The 21531-nt window shown below is 44.4% G+C and overlaps 1 protein-coding gene across 1 annotated transcript in view; it reads left to right on the forward strand.

The window, feature by feature from the left end:
- Window positions 1-321: 321 nt before the first annotated feature.
- The window catches only part of khdrbs3 (KH domain containing, RNA binding, signal transduction associated 3), a 121544-nt gene continuing 100334 nt past the window's right edge, over window positions 322-21531 (forward strand). The window contains exon 1 of the mRNA XM_030120962.1: window positions 322-412. Coding sequence (XP_029976822.1) covers window positions 322-412 — 91 coding nt within the window. The remainder of the gene's footprint in view (window positions 413-21531) is intronic.

The following is a 21531-nucleotide window of genomic DNA, read 5'->3' on the forward strand; positions in this document are numbered from 1 at the left end:
GGAGCTTCAAAGCGGCCGTGCAGCCGGAGCGGAGCGGAGAGGAGCGGAGAGCGGCGTGGCTGTGATGCGCGAGACGGCGGAGCTCTGCGGGCGCACTCGGATGGGATAAAAGAGAAAAAGACATCATCCAACCTCCTCTGTTTGGCTCAATCATTTGGCTGCTTCTTTTTTTTTTTTCATCCCTCCCAACTTGGAGCTGTGTGGACGCTCAGCAACTTTGGTGTATTTTTCCTTTTTTTGTATCCTCTTTATTCCCATCTTTTTTTTTTTTTTATAATAATAATTATTATTTTTACTTGGAAGCTCGACGCGCTGGACGAGATGGGGAGCGAGAAGTACCTGCCGGAGCTTATGGCAGAGAAGGACACGCTGGATCCGTCTTTTCAGCACTCTATGCGGCTACTGGATCAAGGTAAAAATGGAAAATAAATACATAGATACAATAGTGTTTTAGTTATTGACCAGCTGTGTGATTAAGTCATTTCTCACCGTGCCCAGGTTTTTTTTTTTTTTTTTTTTGTGCGCGCTGCATCACAACACCCGCCGCCTACTTCCACACAGAAATACCAGCATTTATTGTGTGTGTGTGTGTGTATGTGTTGTGTGCATGTTTGTATTCGGTCACTCTAAGCACAGCGCGCATATTCCAGTATTCACTTATCTCAAGCATTTTGGCAAGTTTCTTCCTGCCAAGTTGCAAAGAAGATGCATTTCAATGCCTTAAAAATGCGCATTCGGAATACAGCGGCCACATTTGACATGTTTTCACAGAAAAGTGCAGCTTTTGGTTGTTATTCACGATAGACTTTGCTCATATTTGCTTTACTAGTTTGTGGCACAGCTTGTATTTGGACGAGGGAAGTGGTGAAAAGTGAATATTTGGACATAGAATCAGCTTTAGAAGTCGTTAAGCCCACCTGACACCTCTCAGTTTTACTCTGTGGAACAGCAATGCTTTCACACCGAAATGCTTTTTTTTTTATCCTTTAATCCTCAGAAGCGACATTAGCAAGCTGGATTTTTGTACAGATGGAGCAGCACCAGCAACACTTTTTTTTTTAATTAATCCATTGCATGGCTCCTCAGCTTTGAAGCAGGCACATTTTCACCCTAATGCAAACACTTGAGGACCTCCATCGTCTGAAAGGACCCCTCCAGGCTGTCACAGCTCCTTCTCCACTCCTCCAAGTGCCACTTCTGGAGGCTCTTCATCCAGATTCAGCCGTAGCCTCCTTTCTTGTTGTTGTTGTTGTTGTTGAAGTTGATCTGTAAAAAGTCTTGCTGCACTGTAACTAATATCCGACCCCCAGATGTGGATCCACAGCTGCTCCTGCTGCTCCTCAGGTTTGCCTCAACAGGATGTTTTTATTTAATGGAGGTTCACAAAAACCTTGCAGCAAACCACTTATCATAGTAGTTTTTCTAAACAACAAAGCTCATAGAAAAACACAAATGTGTCATGCAGTTAAAGAAATAAATAACCCGTAACCCGTAAATGTCTTAAAATATGGATCTAGATGAGCTGCGAGTCCCTCAAGTAGACTGCGTGATATAAATAGTATTTATTTTTAGGTGCCTTTGAAGACAATCAAGGTCAGCTCACCTTCAAAATGTACAGAAACAATAACAGGGATGAAATCAATGATTAAATCACTAATATAGGTGTAATTCAAGCAATGTTTTTGATTGCTTGTACATTTCAAATATTTTTTTATGTTGTTATACAATTTGAATACAAGTCCATCCACGTAATCTCCTGTTCTATAGGAAGAAATCTTAAAGATTTAGTATTTCTTATGGAAATTTCCTCACGAAACAAGTTGCATGTGTGCAATTCCCACGCAGGTATATTGAATCAGTCCAGTCACTGAGTGTGAAATTAAATTTGGTTGTAAACAAATACTCTGAATAACTTTCAAGAGAAGTACTTGAGTGTTCATTTCCGTGTCTGAGCAACATTACTTTGCTGTCTCTGTACTAAATGGGGCTTTTCCGCTTACATCCCGCTCATTTCACTGCTCACAAAACTCATTGAAAGTGAAGGAAATGCTGAAGAATTGTAACTTGGAATCATGTACAGCTGTTAGAAGAATTTCCACCTAAAAAAGATGAACAGAGACGGAGCGGAGTCTTGTGGTGTCGTTGAAGGACAAGTACATGCGAGACACCTGAGGAACACACACAGCATGGAGTGTGTTTAGGTAGGACGATTACATGTGAGTTCATATGAATTTTCCTGAGGCAGGGCGGAACGAAGCCTGTTATCAGTGCGGCAGGCACACGGTCGATTATTGGAGGAAAGAGAGTCTGGCTTCACAAGAGAAAAGAGAAACTCACTTCAATTCAATTCAAATCAATTTTATTTCTCTTGATCCAAAAACAACACAGTCATTTCAAGGCACTTGTTCAGAGAAAATCTCAACAATTCCCCGTAAGTAATCATATAGGAGAGAGTGGAAAGGAAACACTCTGTTCTAGATGGAAGAATCATACAGAACCAGGTTCAGACTTGGAGGCTTTCTTCGATTCCGGTTGTGGTGAGAGGACAGAAAGAGAGAAAAGGAGAAGACAGATGGATTAAGAGGGGGCATTCAGATCCTGGTTCAGGTCGGGTTAGAGACTCTCTTCGGTTTTTTACCTTCATTAATCTAAATATCATAAAAAAGAGACGACATTTACGTCTGATGAGGTTGAATTGTATTGAAATGCTGCATTTTGAACAGGCTGGACTGAAAAGGTTCCACGTTTAGAGACGACTGCTGAGACTCTGCAGGACGGTAACAAGTGGCTGAGAGCGACTGCTGCTAATCCACGTGGAGAACTGAAGGATTTGGAATCAGGAGCGGGTGTGATTACATATTAGACTCAATTAAAGCCGGGGTAATGAACTTATCGGCTTTATCCTCTTTAATCAACAAGACATTTCAAGTTGCATGAAAAGGTTTCTCTTCAGTCCCCGTCGGGCAATTACACAATAAAGCATAAAGAATGCATCTATACATTTAAAACTCCTGTTAAAAACGACATTTTACATCAAAAATCAGACTCTCCTGTCTTTTAATAGTGAGAATGACAGTGGCATAGATTCCAGTACTGGAAAATGCACAAATAGGTTTTTACACCTGATGACTGGACGGCGAGTTTGTTGTGATTATACTGTAAACTACATTTTTGTTTTATATACTGTAATTTCTCATCCATGTTTACACAGCAGCATTTTTGGAGTGAAAACAGAAAATTTTTGTTTGTTTCTTTACTCGACTGTTTTCTCACAGCTACTGGAAACTGAACTTGTTGAAAGCTCTGAATCGCTCCTACAGTGCAGGCGCATCACGGCCGTAGTAAAGTTCTTCTGCACATGCATGAGTTAATAGACAATAGCAGTGTTTTTCTCTGAGTGTCGTGGCTCCCGGTCCATATTCTCCTGGAACTTAGTAATTTTAGAGTTGAGTGTCTGCTGTAAAAACAATCCAGCTCGGTCGTCTGTCCGTATGAATGTCCGTGTTCTCCCATTGTTTATGTTTATGGCATGTTGTTTTCTATGTGCGTGTGGAATTTTACTAAAAAATCAGCACAAACTCTCAGCTTGGCTTGTTAACTACACAGACATCATCTTTAAACTGTTGTCGTGTAAACGTGAAACTTTACTGAAACAAAAATGCAAAAACGATATGTTTTCGCGTGTTGTTTTAATGTTGTCTGGAAACAGGACCTGAATCACAAGCTGTGTGTTGTAGCTGGATAATTTATGCTAATGCTGCATGACTAAGATGTTTACATGAACGCCATTGAATCTGCCAGTTAATTTCCTCCCTGCTAATCATTGGTACAACTCAGATGTTTCCAGGTGTTCTTTGCGTTGATTGTTTGATGAGGAGGCGGTGGTCTGATGACCGGAGCTCACTCTGGCAGGACGACATTGTTTTGTCCCAGCACGACTTCATGATTTTTTTTTATCAGTGAGGTTTGGAGCTCCGAACTTTAACTTGTGGGGTCATAAAACTCCTCATATCTGATTCCTACAATCCTGCTGATTATTTCCTCAAGCTAAGATAGAAAACGTGAGTTAAAAACCGAACTCAACAGAGCTGAAAGTCTTCAGTGTGCTTTGGTATTTTGAGAGGGGGCGGAGATGATCTAATCTGAGCTTTTCCTGTGGATTCGGTTGTTTTGTTGTGTTTTGCTTGGAGATCTTTGGCACGAGTGAGTTTGGCACTCCTGCCTTGTCCTCACATGGCCTACTGTTTGGAAAAAACAGAAACCAGAACATGTCTGCATGTAGCACATTCCTCACTGCGGCCAGGAGATTTCCACTTTTTACCCATCCAGCGCCGCATGGCCGGGCTTTTCATATACGTGAGATGAAGTGTTTCCGGACGCCGCTCGCGTGGCGCAGGTCGGAGTAATGGATGTAATGGCCCCGTGTGATATCGCTTTGGGAGTTAATGCGTCTTCCATTGAGGCGATTCCTGTAGGACGAGGTGAATTCGTTCCAGTCTGAGGCAGATAACGCCGCCTTTTACTCAGCACTTTTTATTATTAGTCAAATCTGGGTTACGTTTTCCTTTCTTCCCTGCTCCTCGCTCGTCTTTTCCCAACAACACACTCGCCGGAGAAGGAGACCTCTGAATTCTTAATGCCGGCTGAAAGACACTTACCAGGCACTTCCCTGACAGAGCGTCTCCTTCCCACGTCTGCGCGGCGCGGCTCCGGCGAAGAGCCCCCGAACAGGGATAAAAATGATGGAATACCGCGAGCGTGAGTCAGGACAGGTCTGGAAGAGTCTGCCGTTCCCGCTGCGATGAAACTGTTTCACCTCACACAAGTTCTGCATGTCGCTCTTCCAGTAAAAAGTTAAGTTTGTGATATTTCTGGTGGGGGCAAAGATCGCACTTGGACGCCACTGCCGTGGCAGAATTAATCCGTGACATTTTCCGAAGTAAGCAGAACTCCGCGGCGCGGGGAAAAGGAAAAAAAAAAACATTTTTTTTTGGCCGAAACAGTCTGCCGCGACTCCAAAACTGTAAATACTGTTATCTCTCTCTTACACAACAGATGGAACACGATGCAGCTTAATAGAGCACTTCTTCTGCCATCTTGCTGATGAGTTCTGGACTTGATTATGCAATTGGCAGGGGAGAAGAAGAGAGACGGGGGGGTGCAGGGAACAGAACTGGAGCGACTGGAGTTAACGGCGAATATGAGATTACTCCCAGGGTCTGGAGAGACTTCCCATTCAGGAAAAATTAGAGGCGGCGGGGGGAGAGGAGGGAGGGCAGCATTGTGCTGGAAGCTCGGGGACCGTCGCAGAACGCTTTGATAAGTTTGGACCATTCACAGAGCTCCTTCCCCACAAGGACCGTATCTCCTGAAACCCCCCCCGCCCCATCTCTAAACGCTTCTAGCAGGCGACTCGCCGCTGCAGGAATTTCCTTAATCCAAGACAAGCAGGACCGACGGTCTGCGTGGAAGGGAACAGAAAAACCTCGGCAGCATACTAATGAGGGCCTTCCAGGTATGAAAACACCTCGTGTGGCACGAGGCGCATCTGTTATTTACATGGAAGCTGCTCTGGCTACGTGGGAAATTATCACCGTCTCCGATGTGGGTTTAGCTGCTCGCAGTCTGAACGGTCTATTCTCGACCTTGAAGAGAGGGGTTTGGTTAAAAAAAAAAAAGAGAAAAAAAAAATCACTGTCTTCCCCTTCAGTTTCTGAGGAAAATACACACACTAAGTGTCCATCATTCCACAGGACCAGAATGATTTTGTCAATTTCTTGGCAGCGATTTGTCAGCTTCAATGAGATGTTTGGTTTTTAATGGAATTCAGGGAGCATGAACATCAGGAGATGATTGAAAATCAAGGCTCCTCTTTTGTGCCAGGATTTCATCCAATTTACTCAATGAAACTATTGCGAAATTTCATAAAATGCCAATGTAATTACATCTGTTCATTTTTCCTACTACAGCAGATAGCTCAGTAGCTAGCTATTGCTAAAAGAAACAATTCTACTTGAAAGCTATTGTACGAAGCCAGCTAATGCAAATGATACATATATGTTCTAACTTTGTACAAAAAGATTGAGATGCTAAGCAATCCAAAGAAAACAATGTGTCATAACGAATTCGATGTAATTACATTTGATTGATTTAAACTTGAAATAATGCATCAGTGTGAGCTACGGCTTCCACACATGCAACGAAAGTGGGAGCCAGCAGGAGCAGAGCGGGCTGCAGGATAAACCAACGTAACTCTTACACCAGCCTCGGCTAATTTCCTAGAACCGATTAACAGCTGGAAGCTGTGATCATGTCACACCAGACTGACTCTCTTTCTCTGCTGCACACTCCAGTACCGATGCTCGCTGCCAAGGAACTGATGTTTTATCTGACCCGCCTCACGACTCGTTCCCCTCGGTGCACAAGGTCATTTTTTTTTTTTTTGTTCTTCTTATGCAAAACGGAGAAAGAAAAACCCAGCAAGCCCTGCAGACGAATCACGACACCAAGAAATAATGTGTGGATTAATCGTGGGTAAAGGTTTGCTGACTGTGTGGAATGCAGCAGTCTTAAGCAGTGTCTGCTCAGCAGCAGCAGCGGCAGCAACTCGCTGCTCTGCAGGTCTGCAGATGAGGCGTTCAGGTGCCCTTTTCAGCTGTAGGTCACCTGCAGTTTATGCAGAGGTCAACACTCAAGAACAGAAGAGGCAGAAAAACGCCCATTTGTGCTGTTTCTCTGTGACGATGTGATTTCAGGTGGAAAGTAACATTAATGATGGGTGGCATGATTTTGCTGATCTAATGTCACACTTAGTTTAATTACTTGAACATATAAGAATTTTCATATCAATATATAGACATTAGAATGTAAATTACAACCTAAAATCAAACATAAAGCTCAGAGACGTGAGGTACAAATAAAGAAAGGTGAGTAGTTTATGTGGTCTTAATGTAATGGCTGATCGTCGTCTCATCTCCAGTCGACCTGGCCCCTCTGTGCTGTATCTTGTTTGGCTGTGTAACAGAAAGCAAGACATCCAGTTCCAATCAGTCAAACGATCTGTGTGATATCCGCCGGTTTAACGCCACAGCCGCCATGATTCCTGGTAATTGCAGCAGGAACACTCAGAAGCAGAGAGAATCTGGTCTTTGAGGATGTGGTGCAGAAGGAAAAAAACCACGTGGATTCTCTTTGTTGGGGATGCAGAGCAGCCAGCAGCCCGCTCTCAATGTTTCAGGACCTCTGGCCCAGTTTGGACACGGCGACCTGAGCCGTTCTCATGAAGCGCTCCATCTACTGCTTTTTTAATTGGATGTTTCCCAGCAGGAAGCCCGGCACTGTGTTTGCATTACATTACCAGCTCCGGCTTGCACAGACATAGAAAAAAAGGGAAAAAAAAGAGATAAAGAAGAAAGCACTTGATAACTGAGGAGGTGAGAGAAAAAGGAATCCAGACGTGAATCTTGGTCAAAAGTTGCGGTTTTCAATGCACAGACGTGAACCAAAAATAAGCTGTGTGGCGCGGGATCAGAGACGGAGATATGGGTTTTGTTGGGGAAACAGAGTCGGGTAGCGATAATGATCTGCGGCCGGCTCGACACCGCCGAGGTGGAGGCAGAGCGCTGACCGCCCATTCGACCCGCTGATGCACTGAACTCACCGAGCGAACTGTAAGAGGGAGCTCCACAGAGCCACTTTGTATTCAGACGCGCTCGCTGCACCGAGGTGTTTCTTTTTTTTTTTCCATCCCATCGCTGCGGCTCCCACAGGAATCCACCAAGGTGAAACGCAGGCCGCGACTAACACGGGGCCGCGAGACCCGCCCGGCTCCCGGGCCAGAGATTGCGACGACTCCTCGGTCTTTGATTCCACGCGCTCGGCCTTGTCACAGCCGCAGCGAGGTGCCGGTGATCCGCTGATTGCACCCTTTTATCACTCGGTCGCACCACCTGAGAGGCTCGAATGCTGTTAAAATGTCAAAGCGGGATTATTAACATGAGTCATCCGAGCTGGATGTACACAGCGATATGAAGGGCCGGAACGAAGCCACGTGCTCCGTCTTCAGCCAGATTAGCGCCATCGAATGAGGGACCCCGAAAACTGGAAGGTAGCCAGAGGAGTGAAACAGGAGGCAGAAATACAATAAACAATTAAAAGCTCCAACATACTTAAAGGATCAATCTGTAATTTAACATGTGCGGTGCTCTAAACCAGTGGGAGCAGTGTGGAAGGTGGTGCCCAACGAAACCCGAACACAAGTATCGGTCAACCTCGTTTCCTTTAGCTAGAGGGCAACAAGTATACAGCATAAGACTGAACAGCGATGAAACTGGTTTCCATGCATTCTTTACAAATTCAAAATGAGCGTTTTGAATTTAAAAGGCACAAATTCACAATAATTGTGCAGTGTGAACAAATTGGAAGAACAAACCTCCAAGCACAAAGACACTCACATCATCTGCATAAGTGTTTGTATTATTCTTGAATCATTTTTGTGACAACATTATCTAATAAATTAAGATGTTCTTTTTTATATACATTATCAAATGCTCTGATGCATAATGGAATTTTGTGAAATTATTAACAAACGATGGATAAAATAGGTAGAATAATATAAACAATTTTCACCTCTTCGTTAAAAGTTTTGGATTTTTAATTTCCACACAAACAGCAGTGTTTGCCGGTGTGTTATTTACAAACAAGTTAAATAGGCTAACTAGCTACAGATTCTTCTAACACCACAGAAAATATACACAGAAATTCAAAATTTATCATTAATAAGAAAGTCAATTCTCTCTGAGTTTAAGTTGCATCTACAAATGTGTCGTTTGGATGCAGTATTGTGTGTTGGTAGCCTGCTGTACTAACACAAACGAGATCAATTTGACAAATTTTACATGTAATAAACCAAGTCTTGTAAGTGCTGATAATATACTTAAATATTTTTTTAAATTGCCATCTCATTTTTCCATTTTTAATAAGCAAGTTGAACAAAAAACAGCAAAGAAAAAGAAAAGAAGAAAATTCTCAAAAAAGAAGTCCCATTACATTGTTGGCTACTTTAATAATGTAATAACTCTATAATTACTTATTGCAATCTTGACTCTTCTATTTGATTACAGCATCAATAGGTTATTAGCTTTATTACATATAAGATGAGCCAAGATATCGAATAACATCCAGCCTGAAATTCTATGCATAAAACTGATAACTTAAGCCTTAATGCAGCTAATCATGCAATCGTGTTATGGATTAATTTTCCATCTTTGCTGGATTTAGAGCAGAGCTGCATCCAAACAACTGCTCTGTAATAATGTTTGATTTGTTAAAAGCATTTCACTCACAGTCAAGAGAGAGAGTTTATAGTTTAGGACCAAAATCCAACAGAGATTTGCAAAAATATTTAAAAAGTGATGTATTTGTTTGACTATTTTCAAACTACTGTAAAATACAAATTTAGGTTTTCTCCATATTTAAATTTTTTTTTTGAAAGTTCCTATACCTAAGAAGTCTCTAAATCTTCAGGTATTTATCTCTAATGTGTAAATTTCAACTGTAGAAACACCCCGAAGCCTTCCGAGTGTCACTTTTCTCCAGGTTAAGCAGTCACATTCTGTAAATCGATGAGGGACGCTGGCGAACCGGAGCATACACACATTAGAGTGTTAATTTACTGTGCATGAGCAGCAACATGCAGCACATGACCTGTGAAATCGCACGTGTAACTGTCAGAAGTGGATTAAAATCAAGAAACGCTTCTAACAGGGAGAAAACCTGCGAAAAAGACGTGATGGCTTTTAGGAATTCAGGAAATGAAGAAAACATTTGAATTTGAATGTAATTTAAAGGAATTTTCACAAAAATGGCACCATTTGAAGTGAAAATGCATTGTTTTGAAAAATGGAAATGTTTTGAAAATTATGTCCGTTTATACGGAAATGGCGGAAACGCTGAAAACTACGCAGTTAGCATGAGGTGGCGCTGTCGGTTGTTCTGGTGCTGAAACCATTCAACACACTGAAAGTTTTACGTTGCCGTGGAAACAGGGCCTAATTTATGCCACTTACTCACATCTGCTCATCTGGACTGGACTCCGGGGCAATATGGCTTCATCTGATTGGCCAGACATGTAAACATGAAGTAAGTAAAGGTGCACAAACATTTTGTGACGGGACTGCAGCATTTCTTAGAGTCTACAAAGAAAACAGCTTCGATGCCGCTAATTCGGATGTCTCGGATTCCTCCTCACACTCCAGCGGCAGGCTCGTCGGTCTTTCCGTTTCTCCTCCGCTGTGTTGTGTTTCCTCGTGCAGCCTCTCCACCAGCAGCTCGCCTCGGGCCCAGCTTGTTGATGTAATGTCGAGACTGTCAAATTCCCCGTGTCGAACACGCCGCTCCGCTATAAATGCCGCATTCATATTTCAAATGCCACACAGACGTGCGTTTTCCGGCTCCTCCACCTGCGTGCGCTCGCCGCTGAGGGCCCGCCTTGAGCTGTCCGAGCAGGGGAGACTCAATTAAAGGCGGGCAGCGGCCGGGGCACCTTTAATAATGCAGAAATATGCTGAGAGCTGGTACTGCAGCTCTACGGCGAGGCGATCGTTGAGTTCTGTGTGTGCGTGGAGACAACTTGAGGTTGAACCCTGGTGATTTTCTACTCATGAATGTTTGCTCATCAACATCCATTAGAGCAGGGGTGTCAAACATAAGGCCCATGTGCTAAAACTGGCCTGCAAGAGGCTCCAATCCAGTGCACCATCAAGAACACTGTCAACATTTTAAAGACAATCTTTTAAATACATTTCTTAAAGGCCAGGTCCAGAGGGTGACTTTGTCAAATACATGCATAAAGCAACAGGTTTTTAAACATCATAACAGCTCCTTTACCTGACATGCCAACCAAAATGGCTTTTCCCTCTTACCTGTATCGAGCGCAGCTTTACTCCACACGTGCATTGTTGAGGACATTTATCAAGACCGATCTGTGAAACACTCTTTTCCTGCTCTGCAAATTAAAAATGACAGGATTTGATATATGAAAGAAAAGTGCAATTAATCACGATTAATTCACTAGATTAATGACTGACAGTCGGCCTTGTGTATTTCATGCCTGGCGGCCGCAGGACGGGAAGAACAAAAATCAAGGAAAACGGACGAAACTTAAAGAATCTCTAAATCGCAGACGTCGCTTGTCCACTGTTGTCTTCCTGTTTCTGTATAACCAGATGTCTTAACCAGACCAAGCGGAGCGCATGCCCATAACATGAGCTCCAACCTGGATTGAAGCTCCCCTGCGTCTCTCACGGGGATCCATTAATCATCGCAGGACGATGATGTACTCAAGTCAGGATGCAGACAGGCCAGGATTACACTGGATTAGCTTCGAGAGCGTCAGAAACTCCCAGACTGTATCAGTCTGTTTTCTGTGCCCGAGGCCGAGAGACAAAGAGGAGGCGGTGTGAGGGGGGGCATGGAAGAAAGAGAGAGATAAAGAGGGGGAGTGTTGGAGTGAGGATGGCTGGGCTGCTCTGAAAGTAAGAGTCTCTTTCCCCCTGGGGAAAGGTTATTTGTAAAGGGGGATTGTACCAAAGTCACTTACAAAAGGGAAAATGCAATCTGAGCGGGCGGGAAGCGGGGGTTGGGTCGGTCGGGGAGGTGTGTGATCGAGAGAGGAGAAGCAGCAGGAAAAAAAAAAAGTGAGAGCGGAATGGAATGGGAGTCGAAATAGGAGGAGAAATGAAGTAGTTATTGGGAGTGCTGCCGCAGATGTGCTAGCCATCAATAAAAAAAAAAGAAGAAAAAACAGGAAAACATCACATCCAAACTCCTGCTGACTTCCTGCCTTTCCTCCTCATTTTTTTGAAGCAAGAAGCGAGGTGAGAAGGCGGGAAGCGGCGGCGGCGGCGGCGACATCACATCCGAGTCTGAACCTTTTGTCATTTGTGATGAGATAGCGTGTGATTTCCCACTTCCTTGAAGGATGGATGTGGCGTAAATTCACTGCTTATTCATCTCCGACACAGTGGAAACGTTCCAAACACAATCCACGTACGACCCGCCCCTTAAACTGCCCCGTTCCAGTTAGCATTAGCTTCGGAGGCCTTTTTCTCCTTCTCGAAGGGGTCTCTTTCTGTTTTTTTTTTTTTTTTCTACCCAGCCTTGACTCCCTCCCACCGTCCTCTCTTCTTTATTTATGTCGTTTTGTGTGCTTGGCGCCTCTATAGAGAGGATTGCACTGGATTAGCTTCTCCGCCTTCCCGACTGATCCGATCCATTTTGTGTAATCCAACTCAATTTAATTATGTTTATCGTTCCACCTCGCCGGTGCCGAGGAGCGGCGGCGGCGGCGGCGGCACACACCTCTGCCGAGATAAGCCCGGGGACCTTGTGCCTCTTGGCTGGCAGAGTGTCTGCCTGAGCCTGTTGCTTTCTAAACAGATGGTGTAAGTCACCTACACTCTGGGTAAATAATGTGTGAGGCACAATATTATGTTCTGGAGCTCCCCTCAAACAGAAAAAAAAAAAAAAAAAAAAAGACGAAAAGACCCGACCACTGAATTTGGCTGGCAATAATCCAGCGAATCTGTGTAGTTTTCAGCAGCTTTTCTTACTATTTCTGAGGAACCGTTTACGCTACAATGGTTTTCAAGAGAAAATGCTGTTTCTTTCTTTCTTTATTTCTATTCAGCGTGCTTTGTTTAACCTCTCTTGAACTGCAGCGTCGACAACAATGTTGGTATTTGACATTTATTTTTCATAATTGTGTAGGAAAACAGAACATTTTCATGAATGTGCCCCCATTGAGAAAAAACATTGCACCAGTCAAACTTGCAAACTTGGAGGAAAAAGCCTTTATTACAGACAGAGTCAAGTATTTTTGGAACAAAACCATGAGCTATATCAGGTCCAACGTAAGGCCTGCGGACTAAACAGGCCTCCGAGAGGCTCCAATCCGGTCTGCCAAACCACCAAGCAAATGGTTAAAAGTTTGCTCAGAAAGCGTTGAATTTTAACACATTTGATGAGAGTAGTGCACACAACACAAGCCAGTAAAAACATGCATCAGCTGTATGAGGAGATTTTTGGACATTTCACTGCAACTTCCACTTGAATTTCTCATTAAAATTGGCTTTATGTTGAGATTGTAGTTATTTTAGGTTGTAATTGTTTAGCGTTGTGAAAATATAGACATTTTAATCACTTCCACTCTGTACCACAGCAACACAAAAAAACCTGAAAGTTTAAATTTGAAGGTTATTATGAAACAGTTTCTCCAGTCTGGCCCACTCAGGATGGAGTTTGGCTGTATGTGGTCCCTGAGCTAAAATGTATTTTGCACCCCTGGTTAATAAATCTTAATTTTTTTGGGCTTCTTTTTGACCTTGCAGGTTCACAGATGTCAAAAATCAAAAGCCTTAAAGTTCCCTGAAGGTTTACCAACTTTCACATGATTTTAAATTAACTTCTTGACGTAACTCTCCAGCACTACTTTCCTTGTCGTGAAATTATTCCACAACCAGTTAAGTGCTTTTATTTAACTGGATATCAGTAGGAGATGCAGACGTCCCCACATATGTATCTTCAGAAGTTAAAGGATTCCGACAAGGAACTTTCTTTTAATTGTAATCTGGGATGAAATGTGTTGAAAGCCTTTCCGACTCCGCATGTCAGACTGTGTCTCCGCCTACGATCCAGGTTCACACATTGGCAGCAGCGATGCGGTCGACTGTGCAAAGCAGCAGATGTTCAGACCCAACAAGTAGTGAAAAAAGAAAAAAAAAAAGAAAGATCCCATTCTTAATTCCTCTGTGTGCAAACCTCAGATGCAGCAACCAAAGATTTTTCTACATTGTGGTTTAATAGAAATGTCTACATTAATGTTTTTTTTTTGTAGCTCATTTGTCAAAAATATGGCAAATGCTTTTGGAAAAATAAAAAAAAGATGATGCTAGATTATGTTTTTTCCCCGTCACTCTTCGTTTCAATGCACTTTTGATATAGATGCAAATCTGCGTTCAGCGTTCTTTCAGGAACGACTGCGAATGACGTTACTCTTCTTCTCAGGAGGTTCAGGTTTTAAATGTCTACCTTTTTTGTGAAAACGGAGAAAGAAGAAGGGCAGGCCTTTCTGTTGACGGAGGGCATGAATGTTTAATGAGCGCGGGGCGGTGGGGTGTCGGTGAATGAAAGTTAAGTGCATTTTCTGGCTTTTTGGGGAGTACAGAAAAGACAAGGAGGGGGACGGAGGAAGGGGGGGGGGCACCAACTGCTAAACAAAAACATAAAAAAATAAAAATGAGATCAGTGTCGGCGCTAGTTTTCAGTGACATATCTCTCTCCTGCCAAGTAACTTGTCAAACAAACTCTTGTCAGTGTTTTCAAACTGCTGGATTGACTGCAGGAACTCAGACAGCGAGCCAGTTAGCGTGCCGCTGCTCTCCCACTTGGCTAAGCGCCCTCATTAACTCCCGGTGGAGCTAAACAGCGACCAAGAGGTCAAAACTGGGGCGCGTGACCCCCATAACAATCCTCTCTGTCTCTTCTGCCGCGTTGCCATTCGGCAACACTTCTTGTTAGAGCGTGACCCGGGACTTACCCGATGAGGGGCTCGTTAGAGCTCCACCTGGAAGTGGAGCGCCTCGCCCGTCCGCTTGTTAAATTCCGGTGTTTGCGGGGAATGTCTGGCTTTATTTGTGTTTTTATTTACAGCCTCTGTAATACTGTGGCCTTGAGGAGTGCCTGACCCTGACGACACTGACCAGCAGCGGGAAACACACTGAGGCTAATGCCAGCTCGCTAGCAACGAGGTAGCTAGCATTCATGGCAGCATCACTCATTCTCAAGTTGGGTTGCTCTTATGTTTTCACTCAAACCTTTATTTTAAACTGTGTAAACTGGGGCCTTCTGTCTTTTCCTTCTTCTTTGAGGATTTGTAGATTCCAGGATGTTCCACAGTGCCTCCCGCTGGTTCCCCGCAGTTTCCTTGTTCTAAGTCAGTCTTCCACTCGACAGCATGAAGCAGCTGCTTCATTAAAACCCATCTAATGAGGCTTAGTTCGACACAGCTCTTGCACGTTTAACCCTCAGATAATATATTAGTCACATCCGACTGGTTTAAAACGCTGCACCTTGAAATTAGCCGAATCCAATGAATTAGGATCTTGTAGTTTTTTTTTGTTTTTTTTGTTAATCCAGCTGTGGGTGGAGTTCAGAAGTTGAATGATCTGGCTGACACAAGAAAGACGATCACTCCTATCGGGTTGTCAATAAAACCAGTTAGAAGAAACAAAAGGGACGTAATTAGTTAGCGCTCCTCTTTGTTCGCTCTGACTCGGTGGCGTTGGTGAGGAGATAAGAGCTGAAATCAGGGTTTAACATATCTGTGCAGCAAAGTCACAGCTTTTTTTGTTCCAAAAACTTCCACCTTGGGAGACATTTTCAGTGGTTCCAAGCACAGTTGTCCTGTAAACAGACCCTCAAAACGTTTTGGGGACTCCTCACTCAGTGGAAAAGTTCCATATAAGTAAATTCTGTCCGCTGTTTTTACCGTCTGGCTCCAAATATCTTTCCCCAATTGTGACTTCGCAGCATGTTGGAAGTACGTTTTCATTGAATGATACCGTCGTTTCGTGAAGCTGGGGGTGGCGGCTGATTTGTGGAGTTTGTTTGAATACACATATGGCGTGCTGCAGCAGCTGGGCCGTGCATGTGGGACTGACTCCAGCTACACTGATTTTAATAGAGGCATATGTCAGCCAGCGCATTGCTGTGGCTCATTTGTGTGTTTTTTTTTTCAGTCTGTGACACTCAGAATTCAGATTTTAAGGCAGTGAGTAACATTTTCCTTAACACTATTGTTGGTTTTGGCCTTTTTCTGTCATAATTCGTGTAACATTTTGACTAGTTGCCTTTTGCTTGTTTTAGCCTACAGGTAAGCTGTTTTCCGCCATTGGCTCTCCGAGCACGTAGAGGCTGAATTGCTATTTCACTGACAGTTGCACATCTCTGATGGTTATGAGTTTGATCAGCTAATGCAGGAATGATGAGCACAAAAACAAAAACCGCAAAACAGCGCGGGCACCATCCCGAGCTAGCCTCGCTACCGTCGCACCAAAGCATCTCTCGGTGAGACTGCAGGCAAAACTTAATAACAGTAATCAATCACCGGCGGCATTACAGTAACGTGTCGTTTCATAATGTGTAATACAGAAGACTGTCAGCAGCATCACTTTGTTGTTGGTTTTGGTCTATTTGTGGGATTTATCGACGGTGAGAGAAGTGGAGAAAATGACACTCTGGCGTTAATGATCCGGAGCGCCCGGCTGCAGCTTCTTCTGCAGGCGGCTCGGTCATTAGTGACGGGATCCACGGCTCAATTCTTCGCCGTCACATGTAATGCATCTGCGGCGGAGATGACTGTAATTACAGCGGGCGTGCAGTCCACACAGCCGACGCCTCCCCGGCCGCCGTGTCGATGGGAGGCTGCGAGAGGTGAACGGACAGAAATCAAGTTTATAGATCCGCGGTCGGCGCGCGCACTCCGCCACCTTCACCGCCGCCGCCGCCTCGCGTCTTCGCCGGAGGGCCAGGGGGTTTTAATTGCCTCCTGACCGAGGTGAAGATGTGGCGCATTGATAAGAGGAGCAGGAACCAAAGGAATGCCTCTTTTCTCTGCGGTTGTTGTATTGACGAGTCCTCATCCTGGAGGAGCTGATAAGAGGCGCGGGACGCTCAGCCGCTCGGAGGGGCTGGGAGTGTTCCGCCTTCACTTTTTGGAGGACAGCAGATTTCAGATGCAGAGCTTGCTAATGGAGAGCAACGGATCGGGGGCCCGAGCAAAGGGTTTGTAACCTTGTAGCATAAAATGAAACACCTGCGCGCGAGAGGAGCATCGTATTCTCAATCAATGAGCTAAAGTGCATTGATTTACAAAACAGAACACAAACACAGGAGACCCCCGCGGCATTCTTTATGTCCGGTCGCTGTTTCAACACCGAGGCACATTCAGGCACATTTGTGCTTAAAGAAAAGGAGCATTTAAATACCTGGAACATAAACGTAGATGACTCAAAGAGTCTGGTTGTTAGGTTTGTAAAGAGTAATAGTTGAAAATGATCTCACCCATGTGTTTAAAGAAGTTATTGTTAAAAGCTTGATAATTGTAAATTTTGCTTAAAAAGACACACTTCTTATTGATTTCCTTTTTAACATTGAACCGACTCTTTAGATTAACATAACGAGGAGAAACAAAGTGTTCCTCACAGAACAATTCATTATCGAATCCATTTTCATCAACGATATGACGTGAAAAGAAATTAAACCAAACTGAATTTAGCTGCAGGCGAGGTCCGAGAGGAGCCCCTCATTCATCAGAGCCAGATCTCATCGCCGATCGATATATGATGTGTAACTAAAGCCAAATATCGGGACACGGATCTAACCCCGTGTCAAGTGACATCACTCCAAACACTTGACTTATCGCCCCTTTTACTCGCTTACACAGCACCTCGGAGGCACCGCGGGACAAATTGGTCCTATAGGTGCCATAGATCTCGGTGTCAGAAGTACATTACCCCCGCCGAGCCGCTCGCCGAGAGATAATTGTGACCCCTGCTGAGAGGGAAGAGTCCAGCTTCTCTCCACTTAGAGCTTCTCTTTTTTTTTTTTCCTAAACTGGTCTTTCTGAGCTCATTCTGCTTTCCTCGTGTCCTCTGCTGTTTGGAGGTTGTTGTGATCTGAGGAGGCGCCTCGGCCAATTATCAGGCTGTTTCACAGGGTTTTTTTTTTTTTTGCTTGAATCTCAATACATACATATTAAACTCTGAGTTTCAAGTCTAATATATATTACAAAAAACTACAGGCCGATATCTAAACTCCCCTATTTGTCCAAATTGTTAGAAAAGGTGGCGGCGAAACAGCTCACATCTTTTTCAGTCAGGCTTTCGTAAACAACACTCTACAGAGACTGCCCTGCTGAAAGTGACTAGTGATATCCTGATGTCTGCCGACTCGGGGAGGTGCACAGTGCTGGTCCTAGTGGACCTGTCCTCAGCCTTTGACATGGTTGACCATCAGACCCTGATAAACAGGCTGCAGGACCTGATTGGCCTGTCAGGTCCAGTGCTCAAATGGTTCTCCTCATATCTGACTGGCAGGAGCTTCAGTGTGTCAGCCAACAACATCATGTCTGAGCCAGCCAGCCTGCAGTATGGTGTACCTCAGGGCTCAGTTCTGGGACCCCTCCTGTTCCTTCTGTATTTGCTTCCCCTGGGTCAGATAATCCAGCAGTTCAGCGATGTCTCGTACCACCTATTTGCAGATGACCTGCAGCTGTACTGCTCCTTCAAGCCCTCTGAAGCCCACAAACTGAGCTCCCTAATTATCATTAATCAAGCAGTGGCTCAGAGACAACAGCCTCCAACTAAACTAAGAAAAAACCGAGACCTTCATCATTGCCCCAGACAGTGCCATCCCTGCTATTAAGCAGCACCTTAGTGACCTGAGCCCCTCAACCAAGACCGAATTGAGGAACCTTGGGGTGAGCTTTGACACCGCCATGTCACTAGACCACCACTCAAGGCAGCTGGTAAGAACCTGTTTCTTCTAGCTGCGCAACATCGCTAAGCTCAGACCCATGGTGTCTAAAAATGAGCTTGAAATGATCATTCATGCCTTTATATCCTCGCGGCTCGACTACTGGAACAGCCTGTTCACTTGCCTTAACAAGAAAGCGCTGGCTCGTCTCCAGTATGTTCAAAACTCAGCTGCGAGGCTGCTGACCAGCACCAACAGGAGGTCCCACATCACACCACTGTTAAAAATCCCTCCACTGGCTCCCTGTTGCATTCCGTATCCAGTTTAAAATCTTGGTGCTGACTTTCCAAGCTCTACATGGCCAGGCTCCCATGTACATCAAAAACCTCATCACACCCTACAGCTTGGCCCAGTATCCATTGATAATCCTTTAGGAGTGTAGTATAATTGCACTACCGCGAGGGCGCAGCATTTCCATCTGTCTCTGTTCTGAGCTGAAAAGGATTCTCGACCGCTCCCGGTATGTTTGACCAATCAGAAGAGCCCCTGAGGCTCTATCCTGATTGGTCGAGGGGCGGCGCTTCAAAGCTCTGCTTCTCGTGAACTTGCATGAGGAAGTCCAGGCCCGCATATTTACCTGCCTCGTTGGACATAACATCATCAAAACAGACTGTCTGTTTCTACTGTAATTCTTAAAAAAAAGGCTTTGACCCCAGGCCCGCCGTGAAAAGGTCACAGGTGAATCAACCCGCCGGCGCAGGCAGCCATGACACTGCCGGCTCCGCTCGGCACCCCGAGGTGGGCACCACTCCGGGTTTCAAATCGCCATCTTGGATGGGTCAAATTGCCATCTTGTGAAGGTAATCCTGCCTATTGCACCTTTAAAAAAAAAAAGGGGGGGGAATCTTAACACTTGGAAAAATAACTCAAACTTCTCTTTAGGCCCATTTTCCATGAAAATTAGAAACTTTGCAGTGTTTTGTCTGTTTACAAGACAGTGATGCACTAAAAATGCAGCTTTTCAAAAACAACTCCCAAGGTGGAACTTTTTGAAGATGCTCTGAGTCAGTCTCGGTGGAAAACTCAGTCTCCACATCAGACTGATTTATTTTCCACGTCCATGTATTAAAACAGCGTGTGCTCCAGAACCGGCTGTGAATTTGTTCCTCAGCTCTGCTCCTCAAGCTTTTAGCCGACGATTCTTTGTTTTCCTAATCACAGTCACAGCCTCTCTATTTTTCTCTGTTTTCTCTATTAAAATATGGGTCTGATATTTCCGAAATTACGGCAACTGACAGCTCATTCATTAGCGTGGTGAGACATTCCTGGACACTGTGGGATCAAGTCCTCAAATGTAAGAGTATAATCTGGACTCTGCAGCCCCATCAAGGATAAAAAAAACACATTGTTTTACCTAAAAACTAAATCTCACAAGCACTGAATCACTCTCACTTCAGTCAGGAGACTCGGGTGAGAAGCGATTGTGTTGGGGAGAGCTGCTAATCACACGCCACTCCTGAAAAAAATGTATTAAACTGGAGAACAAATGCACAAGGAATTTAGAATTATATTGAATGCTTGCCTAACCCCGTCTGCTGCAGACCACATTCCCGTCCCCCCTCCTCATCCCCCGTACAGGTATTATTCAGTTCCAGTCTACCTACTGTTCCCCCCATATAACACAAATAACCCCCCTGGCAATCGGTGGCGTCTGCCTCATTATCATATTTATTTAAAGCACCGTATGACCCATTTCATTCCAACCTCGGTTCTACTTGTCATGATTGAGTAGTCCCATATTTAAGGGTAGTCTCCCGAGATGCTGCTGTGCATAATGGGAACATTACTATTAAGCGTAGTCACAGGCCCGTCCTTGTCTCTGAAATGAAGAGAGAGAAAAACCTTTTATTGTGGCTAAATGAGAAGAGGTGGAGGTTGTGGTTACGGCGCGGCTGCGGATGGATACGTCTAAGGTCGTACATCACAGGTGCTCGTGATGGTCACGGCACATAAGCTCAGTGCGAAGGGATGAAAATGGAATTTTCCTCCATTAATGACAACAGAAATTACTTCAGAATTCAGTTAGTACTAATTATTTTCAAAGTAACTCTAAGATTACATTCTATGAATTGCCTTTGCTAACACAGTGTCCATGATCAAATATTTTGGAAAAAATATTGAAAATTTTCACCAATAAGAGATAATGAAGTAAGGAAACGATGACCAAATATAGTCATTTGACAGAAGGACTGCGAGTCAGCAGGAGGTCCAGGTTGTTGATATGTCGTCGTAGCGGATGGATCCATGTTGGTTGATGAAGAGAACGTAACCACAGCAATAACTGAGAAATAGCGTCCATTGACCAGGTGTGTTTCTCCAGGTAGACTGATCCGGAGTGTCCCTGAACGCCTCGCTCTCAGCCCGGTAATGGAAGATTAATAGCCGGCGACCGGTCCGTCTCAGATCAAAGTAATCGAATGTTTTTTTTTTTTTCTCTCCTTGGATAAATTTTTTTTTTCCCAGGACTTGGCCGGGTCTGGCTCTTCTATTGATCTGCCCGCTTGCAAATTTATGGTTATGTTTCTTCAATTTGCACAGTGGCCAAAACGTCGCCGTCTCCGCCGACATCAGTCATCGACGTCCCGCTGATTCTGGCCGCGGGAGCCGGTGTCGACTTCATCCGTCCCCCTTCGATCCCGCGGGGGACGGTCCCGCCAATGTCACCGCTGTTACTTTATCCGTGTAATTGACCGTGACCTTCTCGGAGCTTTTTGCCTTTAGGAACCGTTGATTGATAAGAACTTTAAACACTGATATGATACGACCGCCGCCGTCGTTTCAGGCAGTTCAGCTGATTTCGGGCACGAGTCGTCCGGACTTTCATGCTCGGCTTGAGTCAGGGTCACGACTCTCCTGCTGGAATTTCTCAGAGGTTTCTGGAGATCAAAGCTCGGAGCTGTTTTCTTTTCCTTCTTTTTTTTTTTTTTTTTTTTTTTT

The sequence above is a fragment of the Salarias fasciatus genome, chromosome 22, assembly GCF_902148845.1.
Source record: "Salarias fasciatus chromosome 22, fSalaFa1.1, whole genome shotgun sequence".
NCBI lineage: Eukaryota > Metazoa > Chordata > Actinopteri > Blenniiformes > Blenniidae > Salarias > Salarias fasciatus.